Here is a 16,891-nt window from a genome sequence, read left to right as displayed (position 1 = left end):
GGGGAGCCCCACTGTGCATCTTCCAGTCTCTCGTGTCCCAGCTACTTTTTAGGCATTAACCTGAAATTGCTCTGTCTTCCCCCCATTCTCCTTCTGTCTAAGTCTGAAATCAACCACTTTTCCAGGCAGGAAAAATATTCTGTGTTATTGTCCTGGAATAAAGTACATGTTTGTGTGAATGGAGGCGATGGCTCTGAGCTTGCTCTCACCTTTTTTGACTCAGCCACAGGGAAGCAATTCTTTATTACTGATGAGACATGGGGATTTAAACTCGATAAAGAGACACAGCCTTTGCATGCAACATATTTCCCTACTGATGACAAAACAGGAATTCTTCCAAATTCCCCTTCCCCCAGGTGGGAGGGAGAATGATGCCCAGGGACTGGAGTGCAGCAGGTCTTAAGAGACCCCTAAATCTCCCTCAGTCCGCAGCTCCATCCTGGAAACAGCCCCAAGAACTGAGAGAAGCACCTTTCACTAGGCAGACTCTGAAGGAAATAAAAGCACTTATCCATGTTTCTTCTCTTTGAAACAGAGCAAGGAGAGGCCAGGCTGTCTGGGATGATGAAACAGCAATTGTCATACCAGAGGCTGGCTCTGCACAGTCCAACCAGATCCATCTTTAAGGGGTTCTGCCAGCCGCAGTTGTGTCCATAAAACAGCAAACAAGGACCAAACACTGAAGAATCATGAAAAATCAGGGGGGTGGTGAAAAATAAATCTTATTTCTTTTAAAGCATTGCCATTTTGAACTGCCTAAAGCCTGCATTAAACCAGATTTCAACGTAAGTAAACAGTCCCCCTCTGCCTCTCCCTTTCCCCTGAGAGGGCATGGGGGGGCTCACCCACCAGGCTGCTCTGTGCATCAGTCACTCTCATGCAGCTCCCCGGACATGACACGCTTGCAGTCATTCCACTCCCCAGTTTTCAGAAGCAGGGCCCGTTTCTAAGGGTCTTGTATGTCACCCTTACAGGAAGTCCAGCCGTGTCCTTTGCAGACATTCTTGTGGCAAAAGGCTTATACACAAAGAGATAAAGTAATTAGATGATTGCTTACTAGCAGCCAACACCTCCTCTAACTCTCTACGGGAAGGAAACTCAAGAGAGGTATCATTAGCTGGGCGGTGTTACTAGTTCTCCCTATTTTGACCATCCAGGGTGAGGTGCATTTCATTTACAGGAGTATGACCTGCGGTCTCTGGACCGAGTCCCAGCAGTTCCCCTGCATGGGTCAGCCGGGTGCCCACCACCACGCCCGCAGCTGCGCTTGCAAAATGCTCCCCACGCTGGGCAGGACACCTCCAGCCCCAGCCCACCAGGCTGTAGAGCTGGCACCTGGAAAGGCAAAAAAGAGGGGGATCACAGGCCAGTCAACCCAACCTGAATACACAGAGAGATGTGAAAGAAAAATTTTAAGCGGTCAGTTTGTAAGTACCTAGGGGATAATAAAGTGATAAGAAGCAACTAACATGCATCTGTCACAGGAAGATCCTATCAAACCGATCTCATTTCCTCCCTGACAGGGAGATGCTCCAGGGAACAAGAGAGAAGCAGCTAGTGTGGCACATTTAGGCTTTTGACAGCTCCCCATGAGATACGAAGATACTGAGAGATAGAATTCTTTTATGATGGGCTGAAAGGTTGAACCCTAAGTTCTGCATGTCCTCATGTTGTTCCCTGAATTGCACGCTTGCCTGACCTCACATCAACCCAGTCACTGGGGCAGAAAGACTGGTTGGGTCGACGGCTGCCTGTCCTGCTTGGGGCCTTGGGCTCAAGGCATAGGCTGGCAGGTCTACATTCCTGCTCTCCAGTCTATATCGAGAGGATGGGATGCTTCTGTACAACTTGTGCTCTGAAAGGCTGTAAAGGTTTAACAGGAACAATGACAGAGCGTTGTGAGAGGCAGCCTGAGGCTCCTGTGTAAGTCAGCAGTGAGTGGGCAGTGAGCCCTGTGTAAAAGTGATCACAAGCAGGAGCAGAGTGGCAGGCTGGAGGTTCGTGCAAGGTACAGAAGGCAGCTGGTGGTGCCAAGGGGTGCAGTTCCTGTGACTTCTGCAGAGCCCTGCTGCTTTGCTGCAATAAGCAGTCCTGCTCGGAGTAGCTGCTGGACACCGGCTGGCATGTGCGTGGTGATTGCATGCAGTAGTAAAACCCTGTTTGTTGAAGAATGGCTGAGGGAGCATTACAGGTTTTCAAGGCTTGGAGCTATAGACTCAAGATTTACCTGGGCTTGGGTGGGTGTGAGAGGGGAGTAAGACGTAAATGAAACGTGCCTCTTCTTATCTGAACCTCTTCCCAGGTCCAAAAAAACTTCTTTCAGCACCTCTCAAGTAACATGTATGTTCAGGAGAAAGAGATTGTTATGCTCTCCTGATGTCCTCTTCCTCTCCAGCCTCACTGTTCTTGCAATAGGATGCTCTTTTTGCCTGGAGCGATCTATCATGTGTCTAGGTGAAAGGCCAGGACAATCACACAGTGAAGTGGGATGTTTGCATTCCACTCTGTCTGCTAATCATCTAGAAAGTACCAAAGAGATGTATTAATTAGATTTAAACAGGACACAGGAATGGATGTTTCTTGACTCCCTTTTATCTATAGAGACCTATACCAAGTAATCAAAGCTATGTCAGTGACAAGCACTTCCAGTGGTCACCGGTCACAAGGGACAGTGTGAAAACAAGGCACTACAGAGCAGGGACAGCTATGCTTTGTATTTCAGACACACGGGACATTTAATGACTTTCTTAGAATAAGAATCATGTCCCCACTGTTGACAGCCAACCAGGAAGAAAATTTACACAGCCTGGCTTGGCTGACAGTGTGTTGAGCGTTGCCTTCCCTTGTACGCATTTGGCAATTAACCCATGGTGTGCTGAACCATCAGGCAGCGCAGCATGACCCTCCTGGCTCGGGGCTGCGTACCATCTGCCCACAAACTACACAAAAGCTGTGGAGGGGTTAAGCACTTTCTGGTGGGGAATATTAGTGCAAAACGCTCCAGGACTACTTTTCCAACATGAAGACTTTAAGAGGCCATAAGATGGAGTAACGAGTCCTTTAAATTCAGCTGCTGGCACCAGACACCCGCAATACATGATAACTGAATTCTCTGTTCCCTTTCCTTGAACTGGGTGGTCCAGGTACCAGCTGTTTGTGCTTTCCTTTCCCAGTTGATCCTTGGCAGGTACTCTGTCTCTGCAGCCTCCTCTGTAATTCTCCTGAAGAAGTGTGTTGTGCATCAAGCTCCTTAGACAAAAGGTGCTACGTGAGCGGAAAAAGCTCACAAATGATGTATCTTGTAAAAGGTTCTGGCTTGTTAGCATCGTTGTACACCTACGGCTGTTATTGGTGAGGGTCTGCATTTGTTCCTCTTTTGTTGTGCGTGCTGCCAAGCAGGCTGAGCTCTAGAGTGCTGATGAATAGATAAAAACTGTGATGAGTGTATCAAGATAAACAAGTAATAAATAAATGGGACAGAAATAAAAGTGATTTTCTTTTTTCATTAACAGGGACAAGTGTATTTCACAAGGAAAATCAAATTTTGAAATTTGCTGTTCAGAGTGGCTGCCTGGCTCGGTGAATTGGCTGTGCTCCAGGGAGTCTGCCCCTTTGATTTAGCTGTAGAAAGCTAACCAGGATGGACAGCATCTGCTGGCAAAGATCACTGGGTGTCTTTCCAACCGGTGTCCACCGCTAGTCACAAAAGGAGAAAGTAAGCCTGGACCCTCAGTCCCCTGGGGGATTCTTCAGCTGTTTGAACAGCTTGGACTGCAGACAGGGACTGTGGAAGCCACAGCCAGGGCTGTCAATCTGTCTCTGCCCTTATGCAGCCTCAGAATTTGCAAAACACCCCTACAACACCTCTACAAAACAACTCTTTTCATTAAGCAGTTCAATTTTATTTCTGTTTCTCTGTTACAAGCTGGGAATGCCAAGCAGCAAGTTCAATGGCTCAGGCAGAACGGAGCGCCTACATTGTACCTGCCCCTCTCGCATGCACAGCAAGTGAGGATGGGTAAAGGGAGCGCGGCAGGTGCCTGCTGGACAGACTGCAGGGAGGAAGCTGCTTGTTGCCATCCTGATTTCCAGAAGTAAAAGATCCTTTCAAACCAGAGAGAACCCTCAAAATGCAAAACACAGGCACGAGTCCTAAACACACTTGAAGCTTTTACTTTTGCTTATTCCTCATCCTGACTCTAATTACATTCCCAGTCCAAGTTTGAAGGGACCAACCCAGCACCAGGATGTGGACTGGGACCTCTGATGTTCCACCTGAGGTGAGGGAGCAGAACACAGGGACTTTAATGTGTGTGTATGAGCTGGTTTCTGCAGCAAGGATGTGTCTAACATCACTCATCTCCTGATGGCCACCAAGTTACGCTATATAAGCAGTTCAGTACAGCTGGGAAACACTGCACAGGTCTGCTGATTGAACTGTGGCTGATGCCACTGAGGGAAGACAATAAAATGAGTCCCAGTACGGCTGGAGATACTGACCTTGCATAGGAAGATGGAACACAAGACTGACACCTTAAATAGTGGCAAAGGTTAAATATCATGTAGCATGTGGATTCTATTTCTTGGAGGTAAGGCTGTATTTCAGCAGCAGGCAAACAGGTCTTTATCTTGTTGACCCTACAGGTGCCGCAGGTTTGCCACGAGTTGGTACTTCTGTACTGTCAACTGTGACATTAACTACCCGCCTAGTCTGCAGTGCTGCTGCAATTGCCAGTTTATCACATGCAGCAACATATTTGTGTGCAGGAATTCTTAAAGAGGACAGTGAATTTTGTCTCCAAGGAAAAAGTTACTGTATCTCAGAGGATGAATGGAGGAACTCCACCAGCCTGTTCTTTGATGTCTCCTTAAGCTGCAAGAAGCACCTAGACTTTACTTTCCAATGGATTTTGCTGCAAACTAGGAACTCATGCTAACTTTGGAGACACTTTTATGAATAAATGTGAGCCACTTCTGGTTTGTGTCAAGTTGTGTGGCTTTGTGGCAGATATTTACCATTAGGTAAACTACAGTAGGTAGGAAAGTATTGACTCCATTTGTTTATGTTTAACCTGCCTAAAATGCGGAAAAAATTGCTGTGAGCCAAATGTTTTATGGAAGTTGAGTATTTTTGCTTTGGGTTTTTTTTTTCTTTTTAGAAAAAAATAGTTATTTTTTAGACCAAGCTAAATTCTTTTCAAACACTGTGCTGGTACAGACATGTTGATTCAAAACAATCTGTGATTTCTTCTGATTTGCTCTTGGTTTTCCAGAGCTACTTTTTACTCTAAAAGACCAAAGGAATCTTTACTGTGACTCCCAACTTGCCTGATTCTCTGGGTTTCTTCAGCAGTGCAGGAGTGCTTTAGTGTCAAATAGTGGGAACATACTTTTCCCAGCACTGTAGTGCTCTCAAAGGGCTTCTCAGCCTCACCCAGGAAAAGCATGGGCAAGCCTCAGCTGTGAAAAACAAACTGTGCAGTCAGTTCAGAGTGTCACTCTTGGTCTGAAGCCTCCCTGACTGGTATGTTGTTGGTTTATGTAGCTGGAGACTGAGATTGCAAAATACAGCAAGCAGGAAGTCTGCCTCGCATCACAGGGCTAAGAGAATATGTGCTGGCAGCGGATTTTTTTGAGCAGGTAAAACTTGCAGAAATGTGCAGCGCTGTTGGATTTACATACAGCAGAAGCAACACAGCAGTGAGTCACCATCAAAGGGTAACAGGTGAGGGATATGAGCTGATGAGTTGACACATGGTGTGTAGTCTATGCAATTACGGTTGGAAAAAAGAGTTAAACCTCAGATGGCTCAACTTAACAGCATGCCATGGAATTTAATAAAAATATTCTGAGACCTAGCTGGCTTCCTGTCTTTTAATTCAGGCCTTAGCTCCTTGGGGGTAGTAACCTCTTCAATGCCTGCTTCTTTTGGCACTGGTAAACTAGGAGCTGATGCCAGGCCACAGCCCAGCTGTGCAGCATCTGCTCTAGTAGAGCAAGTTCACACCACAGGGGTGTCCTTGTAGACCCACAGGATGAGATTGTAATTTGCAATTATCATGTGTTTCATTCTACTTTTAAAAATTGTATATCCTGAACAAATACCTTTCTCAACAAAAAGAACAGTTAAACAATGAAATCATTCTGCTCTGTAGTTCTGAAGATTTTTCACCCAGAAAATGCAGGTACTACATTTTAAACTGAGAAGAGGGCAAACACGCTGCCTGGTAGCAGTGAGCTAGCAATAGAGCTCTACACTGTTCCCATCGTGGGAAGACCACAATGGTGGTGGGAGTGGATGGTTCTAAAAGGCTTTGGCTATTTGCAGCTCCTTCCAGGTCCAGAAAGCCAAGTATTGCCAGAAGGGGGAAAAACCCCACCACCAGACACCAGGTAGCATTATCTGAAACCCCGGGAACTATAGGAATCCCAGGACCCGCCTATGTTCAGCAGCCTCTATCAGGAGTAAGGTCTACTTGTTTTCCCAAAGGGCATCTCCCCAGAAGAGCGCTGATACCTCAGTTAGCTACTTTTCTTCTGGAGGAACCACATGCAGTTCAAAAGAGGGATGCAGCAACGGGGTGTTTCAACCATGAATGCTTTGTCAATATTCAGCAAATTTTTCCATTTACAGCTGGCAGCCATTAATACATGGGCAAGAGGACAGGAGAAACACTGTTGTGGCTTTATGCTCATGCAGCCAGCTTTTCTGCTTCCAGTTAAATCAAAAATAAGCCAGAAACGGTTAGTCTTAGAATGGGGAGCAGTGATGGGTTGGTCCTTGCTCTTTTCTTACGTCTCTGAGATAGTCCTTCTACAACCAACTGCAGCTGTCTTGAACATGTGTCCTCTGCAATTTCCTTCAGAATACATCCTCATTGCTGTCAAATGTTGGATTGCTATGGCCTCCCATATTTCCCTCTACTGATATTGCCACAGAATCTGAGAAGAAGGTTTCATTCAGAGGTGGCCAGGCTGAGTCCTGTTCTAACACTCGCTGTAGCCTCTTGTAATGGCTCTTTGAGTGGTACCGGAAGGTCTTTTTCAGAAGCAGCCATAAAGCTCTGTTCTCGATGACCGCTTCCTGTAAACACAAGACCAAAAGGAAGATTCTGGAGAACCTGGACCGCACTTTTCCCTTTTCATCCACAGGACACACACAGGGCAAGTAGTGGAGACCCAGATTGCCCACCCTGTCCTGCTCTTCCACATCCCTTCAATAACCTTTTACTGACCACTTCTCACAGCAGCTCCACCAGCAGTCATCCACTAGAAAATTGGGACAAGCTCCTCCTGACAGTTTTCAGGATCTGAGTAGAAACCCCAAAACTTCCCGTATTTCACTAGCCTGGGGCAGGGTCTGATACATCCCTCTCACCAGAGGAAAGAAAAGGTGGTTGGGCCTTGCATTCCCTTATATCTGATCATTCATATGTGGGCCTCTGAGGAAAGACAGTAAGGGCGAGGCAGCAGCAATGGCTTGTGTTTTACTAGATACTCCCAGGCGGGGCTGAGGAGGAGGAATAAAGAGTGAGACCCAATGATTTCACCTTTCCAGTTAGTGCTGACAGACATTCAATGAAGCATGCTCACCTCAACAAGGAAGGACACAGCAAGTGTGACTGCAAGCATTACCACCATGGAGATCCGCCACGTGGTAGGGGTGCAAACAAGCTGGGGAAAAAAGCAGGAGAAGCTGTTCAACAGCATGTGTACACACCAGATACCCGTGGGAGCTTGTGTCATAGAATCATAGGATTATTTAAGTTGGAAAAAACCTTTAAGGTAATCAAGTCCAACCATAAACCTAACACTGCCAACTCCACCACTAAACCATGTCCCTGAGCACTATAGTTATTATGTTATTGACATAAGTCTACATGTCTTTTAAGTATCTCCAGGGATGGTCACTCAACCACTTTCTTGGGCAGCCTGTTCCAGTGCTTGATAACCCTATCAGTGAAGAAAATTTTCCTGATATCCAATCTAAACCTCCCCTGGTACAACATGAAGCCATTTCCTCTTGTCCTATCACTTGTTAGCTGGGAAAAGAGACTGACACTCACCTCGCTACAACCCCCTTTCAGGTAGTTGTAGAGAGCAATAAGGTCTCCCCTCGGCCTCCTTTTCCCCAGACTAAACAACCCCAGTTCCCTCAGTTGCTCCTCACAGGACTTGTTCTCTAGTCCTTTCACCAGCTTCATGTCATCAAAAGCCAGAATCCTGCACTGGCTGTTCACTGCTGATGAGCCAACACTGCTACTTGAGTAATTGATAAAGGCACTTTACAACTTACAATGCAGGAAAGAAAACCATACTCCAGCACTCCAGCAGGAAATCTAAATATTTCCTTTCTTTCTAGTATGGGCAATAATTTGAAGTCTGACTATTTCAGCTCCAAACCCAGCTCCAGCTTCCCACAGTTAGCAGCACTGGCCTTCTGACTATAGCCCAACTTATTTTGGAGATGCAGCTCAGATCCAGAATTTGGATCAGCAGTTTCTCCAGGGCTAGGCTACTGCAGTTTCTTATTGCCACTCCCTCCTTTTCTCATCTCAGCAAATCCAGTGTACTCCAACCAGAGAGCCTGGGAGTTGTGCAGTTCTTCCCAAAAGCATTTTAGCCCCTCATAGCTGCAGTGCTGGCAATGTCCTGTGCCACCACAGCCCACGACAGGACTAAGACTTGCTTTAAAGTGCCATCTCGTGGCAGATTCTTTCGCTGGGTCCGCCCACTGAGCTGCTGCTCTGGGAAGTTACACCTTGAGGCAGCTTTAGCCAGGCTGCTTGTCATCTGACATCCAGGTCCATTCCCCTTCTCTACCTTTCTTTCTGTGTTTCATTATTTCCGTTTCTAAATCCACATACTAACTGTCACACCAACATACAGGACTGGAAGCAGTAGCATGTTTAGTACTTGGTTTAAAGCCGCCACACTTCATCATTCTGATTAAAGATGTACTGAAAAAACAACAATCTGTTGCTTTGGGGTTTTTGTTCCTGTGACACCTACTACAAGGCTGTGAGGGTGTCACAGTGAAGGAGGTTAACATTTCCCAGCCTCAACACACTAATTGTCAGGTCCACTAGTAACCCGGTCCTATGTCTGATGGAGATCTTACACTTCCATTGCATTTCCCCTAGGATGGATTTGCACAAGGCAACTCCCAGCTTGCATTCTGCCAGAAAAGAATCAGCCAAGCTCTATTGGTATTTATTAATCAAGGATCAAGATAGATCCTCTATTGCCAAGGCAGCCCCACTAGTCTTCCTCTACAACTGTTCTAAACCCAAATGCTGCTTTAGGAAACTGCAAGCTGTCTGAAATTTAAACAAGGAGACTGAAAATATTAGGGGCTGAGAATAGAGAGCTGCTGTGAGTGCCGAATGGCAGATCTTTGCAGGAGGATTTGTGTGCAGGGTAAAACAGCCTGAGAAACACAAGTGCATGGTGCTTTAGTTTAAACTTGCAGGGTCTACTCCTTTTGTCCTCCAGGCTTTGCAACTATCAAGCCACCAACATACCAAGCACAGTAAGCTTAGTGGCGCTATATTCTGTTGCATGGACAATATGCTGAAACAATCAAATATACATGTGTAGCTGTCCAGCTGTCAGAATGCACAGGTCTTGGTTTGGAGCTACCATACCTCCAGAAGGTTCTTTGATCCCATCATCTAAAATCCACCTCTTCAAATTTGATTTGTCTTTAGAGGTGCCATCTATCCCCGCAAAAGTCTGTGCCTTTTGTTAAAAACAATCCCAGCGCACTTATAATGGGACTGTAGTAGGAAGAAAACCCATCTTGGAACAATACTCACATCCATCTTAGAGTAGAGATCATCAATATCAGCAAACACCAAGATGAGGCAAATGCTCAGCTGCCCTATGAGCACTAGTAAGAACACATCTGAAGGGACAAGAACAAGCAAATAAAACCACAGGTTTATGAGCAATCTCAGCTGCTTGGCTTTACTACAAAAGATTGTAATCACGCTCCGTGTCAAACAGTCAAAAAAAAAAAAAAAAAGAATTCATGAGATAGGAAGGAACTTTCAGCAAAAGAAAAATGAACAGAGTAGAACCCCCGCTTTAGTCAGTCAAGCAGATATACGTAAGGCTGGGACAAACCTTGTAGTCACACATTTAAAATGTCAAATGAGTATTTTGAACATTTCGATCTGACCTCTCATATCTGAGAAGCCTTAGAGCCTTCCAGTGAGTCTTTCTCTGAGCTCTGTGTCTCCTGTCATTCAGAAAAATGTCCAGGATGTAGTCTTGCTCTTGTTGACACAATTAGGAACAATGCCCTCAATTTCAGTGATGTCAAGACTCTCTTTCAATCAGGATCTAAAGAGTCTAAGCAGTGGAGATTTATTGCCCTCCCCATCCATAGGCAAATGTTCCAATGATGAATAAAATAATTTTCAGCTGTCAGGCACTGAACTTCACTCCGCAGACACTCACTCTGGTTTTGCCTTGTTCTGGGGATGGATGACCCACTCTTCTGCTATCTGGGACGAATATCCCCTCCTCACTATTACTATATCAAAACAGCAAAGCTGTGAAACCTGCAGCATTAACTCTTCAGCAATTAAAGAACTGAACAGAGCTTTGTCTGAGAGACAGCTGCAGGATTTGTTCCACAAAGAAAAACAGCTCTCATGCCTCACTGTACCTTCCAGAACTGCCACAGTCACGTGCTCATCTTCCCTTCACATGACAGTCTTTCAGAGGCAGAACAGACCTACTAGACTTTGCTACAGTCTCTTCAAGTTATTGCCCCTGATGTTTCCTCTTTGAAGAAGTAAACTGGTCATAGATTTAGCAAATGCAAAACATCTCTGGTTCTAGAATAGGAAACAGAGCCTCTGCGAATGTGCAGATTTTATCATACTTTTCCTTCTGAGATGGTCCCAAAAGAATGCCCTGAACATGAGTTCTCTCAAATATTGCTCAACCAGCATGCTCTGAGGAGACAGGCACAAGGCTCTTCCGGAGTTATTCTAAAGACTAAAGCAAAGTGAGACCACCTAATTCTGGCATTTCTTGAAATGTCTCACTCAGGCTGCCTTAAGTAACAAGCCAACACCACCTTCCTTCTACTCCTTAAAAGTTTTTATCAAACTCCATTTCTCTGTTTCAGAAATCCAAACACCAGGGCCAAGTTTTTAGCAATACAGAAGCACAACATTTGGGCCCAGCTCAGAGAGCTGCTTGTCACAGGATTCCATTGGCACTAAAACTTATGAAAAGGTGGCCTTCAGTCATTTAGAAATCTAATATTGGGCTCCTTTTTTTTTTTGGCTGGCATTACTTTGGTCAAGTTTTAATTTTTCCCCAGTGAATTGACCTCCTGAGTTGACTTACTCACAGATCCCTCCCTCTTTCCCCATACTTACAGTTTGTGTAGATGGGTTGCCTGAAAGGCTTTCCCTTGGAAAACACTAGTGCTACGATGAGGCAGTTGATGGTACTTAGCAGCCACACTGTGGTGTTTTCATAGCTCTTGTAGCCATTGTCTGTTTGCCCATGAGCTTCATCTCTCATCCCATGGAGGCCCAAGCTGGAAATGGAGGAAGAATTCTCCATGTGGTTGTTTGCTGAGAGGCAGGCGCTGAAAAAGTGTGTCACACTGGTCAGCAAATCATCACTGTCTTGGTTATTTCCCCTAGCTTCCACTACCACTATCAGGAATCCTCCCTCACAGCCATGATTTGCTCCTGCTATCACAAGGATGTAGGTTATTGGCAATGTCCTCAACCCTACCTGCTGGGCTGAGCCTGCTGAACTCAGCAGAGCCTGAGCTCAAACCCACTTGGATACCCTGGTCTTCCCTGCAAGCAAATACTTCTCTTTGTGCTCAACAGAAGCATTCTCACCACACGCACCGTGCTGTGCAGCAGACTTGCTGGAGAGCTTAGGGACCCACAGACAACACCGGTTAACGTGTCCGCACCTTGTGGGGAAGCATCAGGGTCTACCTGCAGCTGCTGATCAGGCCTGTAGTTAAGCTGATCAGTAGTATTCGGTAGACCTGTCCCCACAAGTCTGCCCTGTGTCACCCAGAGTCCCAAGGAGGGGACCTACCTGTGTATATTGGTCTTGGAATACCAAGGCTGCTCCTGTACCACCACAAACCCAAAAATTTGCATGCTGAGGCTGAAGAGGATGTTAAGTACAACAGAAAGCAGCAGCGGGGGTGAGATGAGTTGGCTAGGAGGTCTGTAAGGAACCAGCTTTGGACAGGCACCTGTGAAACTCACTGAAACATGCACAGACATGTTTACTAGTGTGTCCAAAATACAAGCAGTGCTGCTGTATATCGCTGACTGTTATCAATGGCCAGCACTTTTACAGGCTATAATGTTCTTTATAATACATACAAATACTATATCAAGTACAAAATACAGAGTTGTTTTCCCACCAAATCTTATTGGCCATAGAAGAGGTTAATTAACAGCATCTAACTATTATGAGACATTTTTTGAAAATAAAATGTTGGATTTTTATTTTATTTGGCTACTGTCAGGCCCAAGGATATAAGGACGTGCTCAGGCTCTCCTGTTCTTTGTCACTTGTCAACCGCAGCTTGGGATTTTCTGCTGCCTACGTTTTGTGCATCCTCCTGAACTAAGCACCTAGTGCCCAGCTGTTTGAGCTGCAGGAGGACTGCAGTAGCTGGACCAACAGGTTTTCCTCTGTTCTTAGGTTTAACAAAGTTATCCAGACTTTCAGTAAAAGAGCTACACAGAAAGCCTTGATGCAGTCTCCAAATGGGCTATTTACAGCAAGGCAGCTTTTGACACCCAATATTGCGGCTGAGCCTTTTAGACTTGACTTAATCAAGGCCTTTTCCAGTTGTCTGTGTTCCAGCAGGGATGGAAGACAACTATGTGTTTTTGCTATATGCTTTTCATGCTCTTGCCCTTGCTATTCTTGCTTCTAAACCTCTCCCTGCATTTACTCTACCTAAACAATCCCAGCTTTCTCTTTTCCCTCCAGCACCGCTTTCCTTTCTCATTCTTCGCTTACAGCTTCCTGCTCTGTAGTGTCCAACATCTGTCCCTTTTTTCTCCTCCATTGCCTCTTGTGCCTCCTGCCTACAGTTTCAAATGTGAGTCAGACTCCAAAGAGTTGATGCCTAAACTTTTTCATTTGGGCATGGATTCTTAAGTATCTTCTTAATCTGCCTTCCTCAGTCAACAGGGAAAAGCCTGACTTTCCACTAAATTAAGTCTGGTTTAACTCCTGCTAGAGATAACATGCCAGTTATCAACAACATACATGCTCAGCAAATGCACCACTGAGAATTACCCATCTTATTTCAGAGCTTTTCTCAAACAAAATGCCTCCTCTACTAAACATCCTGTACTTTATGTAGTCTCTTCTTTTCTTTCTTTCCGTACATAGAATTATGCATTTCCAAAGAGGTGAAAAATATTTGAGATAATTCTTTCATTAATATATAGGATGACTAAAGGGCTTACTTGTCACACCAATTACAGTGGTAATAGCGAGATCTTGGAACAGAAATTGGTAATTCCCAAAGGAGTTTAGTTGCTGAAAAGAGGAACACAAAGAAAAAAAAACAAACCATAAATCAGACATTTGCCGTGGGCTTGTTTGTATCATCTCCAGAAAGCTGTATTATTTTCATGGAGCTAATGCTCTGCTATTTGTTCTGAAACACTACTCAGCAGATAAGGGGACCACACAATCCACCACCCTGCCAATACATTCATCATCACTGGGTCTGCAGTGAATACTCTCATTTTGTACATCGTTCAGACTAACAATGCTTCCAGTTCACTCAATGCAATATAAAAGAAAGCTGTTTGAAGAGACACGCTTTCTCAATGCTGGGTGACTTCCGAATGGAAAGCCCTCCTCCCTATTTGGGTAGAAGCCATGCAAAAGTGGTTTAAGGCACTCCAGGGGATTTTGCTTACTGTCAAGTTAATTCATGCTTTAAATGCTGAATAAATTGCAACAGCATACACTTACACCAGATTCTCCCTTTTCAGACATATGCCCTCATTCAAAATACTGTTCAATACCTCAGCCTTCGTTTTGCCCAGCTCGCATCTTAAGTCTGCTCACTGAAGTTAATGGGAAGAATCTCTCCAGTTTTCAGCTGAGGGTACAGGAGGATCATACGACCATGCCACAGACATTTGCAGCTCAGAGAAAGGTAAAGCTCTGTACCCTAATTTTATTGTGGCTTTTATGGCATGTTTCTCCTACAAGGCAGTAGTAGCTCATCCAGTTCTAGCCAACACGTTCCCAAGACGTACCCAGTACAGCAGGAGAACACCAAGGTACTGAATGGTGCTGTACAGAGCCATGTACTTGAACATGCAGAAGGAAGTGACAAGGGCAGCACGGCCTTCCCTGTGTGAAGACATGAATATAGGACAACAATTAGGTGATGGGAATGCTCCTGTTGCCAGTCCTCTTCTCAGCTGTAGATGCACTCCTGTAGCTTTGAGGGAATTAATCTGTCTTGAAGGAATTTCAGATGGGAACTAGGCAAATGGAAATTTCAAGGTCAAAGACACTTATTTTTCTCTAGATATATATATTCTGGTATGGCGGGAATGCCCAACACTAATATTTGGAAGGAATAGGAACTGTCTCCTTTATGAAACAGGAAACAAGAAACCACACTTACTTGATAAGCTCTGGCACACATGCTATGCTGGGGGTTCGGGATGTGAAAGGTGAAGCCACAGATGCCTCCTGTTCCGACAGTGATATCCCTGCATGTGCCACTTTCAAAGCCTGAAAATCATAATATTCTTCAGCATTCACAAACCAGGAAGACACAGCCACTGACATGTCAGCCCAGAATTGACCCCTTATTACAGGATACGTTCTGTGAACAGCAGTCCCTCTTCATCGCCTGGGTGTGCTCCACCCAAAAGCCTCCTCTAGTGGGATGTGGTTGAGGCATTGGGTCCAGAAGAATGGGGATAACAACATGGGAAAACCCATTCTCCACAGACCCCAAAGCCATCCACTATCAGCTGCAGGAGACAGATTTGGCTCTGCCTCCTGTGTCAGCACTTATTTGCAGTTATGCCTTATGTAGGCAGTCTAGGTTCTCTGCTTACTTCCCCCAGGATAATCCTTGGGACTTTGTGTTAAGGCAAGTGCTTCAGTGCCTAGATGGCATTGCTCTTACTGTCACAAGGATGTGTTAAGTCATGAAGTAAACAAAACCTGCCCAGAGGGAGTTATAGGTCTCTCCTGAACCTGGACCCTTCCTTTTAGAAGAAAAAAAAAAACAAAACACAACAGCTTTCTTGCACTTCTAAAATGTGCATTTACAAAAGCCTTGTACGGCTACAGCTGTTGCCCACAGACACTCCTCCTCACTCTAGTCTTCTCCACCCCCAGACACTGAAGATGTTGACAGAAACCCCAATGGAGGATTTGGAGAATACTCCAGTGGTTTTTACAAAGGAAAGTAGTCAATCCTTGAGACCACAGACTGCAACAATCTCTGCCTAGGACAGCTCTGGCATGTTAAGGACCACACTGTGGGATCAGCCCTGAATCAGTACTGGTGCCAGTAGAGCTATTCTGTGACTAAGCAGAGCAATCTCATCTCCAGCATGTGCTCAGTTTGGGATATTCTACTGGCATTGCATTCATTTTTAGTTTTTAAAATCAATATATTGTAAAGAATTTTCACTTACCCCACAGTCATTGGCTCCATCTCCACACATGCCCACAAAGTAACTGAAAAATAAAGTGACCTACAGTTCAGTTCTGGGAGAAGTAAGACCTATAAAGAGGAGAGAATCGGAGCCTCCTCCATGGCTTTTTGTTAAAAGCCCTTCTGGAAAGCTGAAAGACTGAAATACAGGACTATGAACTGTTCACGGGCCTTGGGCTTGTACCTCAGATGTGCCTACAGTGGTTTCTGTTGTGATGGACTGAAGAATACAGTAGCATGAAGTTTTGTTACCTACAATGGACTCAGCCTCCCACCCTCGTGGGGTTTAAGGTCAGTCACAACAGAGGAAAGGGCTAATGGTGACAGCCCTGCTAAGAAAGGAAAGATTGCAGGCACTGGTACTTCATGTTCACTGGGAATAGACATGAATAGGGACTCTGCTTTGGGGTCCAGTCCTGCCAGAATCTCCTGGGGCAGACAGAGAGTGACTGAGGCAGCTGGAGTAGAAAGAGAAGGAGAACATGGGCTTAAACAGGATATCGGGAGACGGCTCCGCACGCTGAGGTTGAAATAACCTTGTGAAATGATGAGCCATAAAAGTAAATCCTTATTTCTGCAGCATCTAAGTAAAATCAGCCTCGTGCTTCAGGAGCTGACTCACTTGTGTCTGTTACTGTGGAGGCCTGGATTTCAGTGCAGGGGAGGTTCTCGTCGGGAGGCCACTGATGGTGGGCCAGGGAGACCAGACTGGTTGGGGTGCTCACAGCTGCTCACACCAGGCTGATAATCTGAAACAGCCTAAAGCTTACCCTGCTCTAGGGCAAGGCCAAGGGCTAACTAGTTGAGGTGAGGGTGGGGGTATTCAAAAGACTTGGGAAACAATTGAATAACAAGCAATAAGACACCTGGGACTCAGGAATATGTATATACCTCTGTGACTGTGAACTGCACAGGGCATACCAATCTAGATTGCCCTGGCATGTTTTCTAATCCATCACACTGAGTCAGCAATAGTGCAGTAAAAAGACCGCTAGCATCACAGAAGCTGCAGTGCTGGGAAATATTCCTAAAAATATTAGGTTGACAAGTGTCCCTCCTTCAGGCCCAGACAGAGAATTAAGAATGGAAGGTTATGTGAACAAAAGAAACCCAGAATCGTGGAAGTGTTAAGTCTTTGACAGGTTGCCAAACTAACGTGGAATTCAACAG

The 16,891-nt window shown here is 45.3% G+C and overlaps 1 protein-coding gene across 4 annotated transcripts in view; it reads right to left on the bottom strand.

The window, feature by feature from the left end:
* Nucleotides 1–249: 249 nt before the first annotated feature.
* The window catches only part of ATP13A4 (ATPase 13A4), a 51,223-nt gene continuing 34,581 nt past the window's right edge, over nt 250–16,891 (bottom strand). For 2 of the 4 annotated variants that reach the window (XM_040613117.1, XM_040613118.1), the window contains 9 exons: nt 15,702–15,744; nt 14,672–14,781; nt 14,295–14,391; nt 13,488–13,560; nt 12,088–12,262; nt 11,400–11,614; nt 9,819–9,907; nt 7,594–7,674; nt 3,881–7,084 (listed from right to left, as the gene is read on the bottom strand). In XM_040613117.1, the coding sequence (XP_040469051.1) occupies nt 6,863–7,084; nt 7,594–7,674; nt 9,819–9,907; nt 11,400–11,614; nt 12,088–12,262; nt 13,488–13,560; nt 14,295–14,391; nt 14,672–14,781; nt 15,702–15,744 (1,105 nt within the window). In that variant the 3' untranslated portion in view covers nt 3,881–6,862. Of the gene's footprint in view, nt 3,434–3,880; nt 7,085–7,593; nt 7,675–9,818; nt 9,908–11,399; nt 11,615–12,087; nt 12,263–13,487; nt 13,561–14,294; nt 14,392–14,671; nt 14,782–15,701; nt 15,745–16,891 lie in introns of those variants that run through there. The other 2 variants (XM_040613120.1, XM_040613119.1) reach the window with 2 other exon arrangements.

This window comes from Falco naumanni, chromosome 13 (genome assembly GCF_017639655.2).
Source record: "Falco naumanni isolate bFalNau1 chromosome 13, bFalNau1.pat, whole genome shotgun sequence".
Classification (NCBI taxonomy): domain Eukaryota; kingdom Metazoa; phylum Chordata; class Aves; order Falconiformes; family Falconidae; genus Falco; species Falco naumanni.
This window is presented reverse-complemented; position numbering and strand designations above follow the sequence as displayed.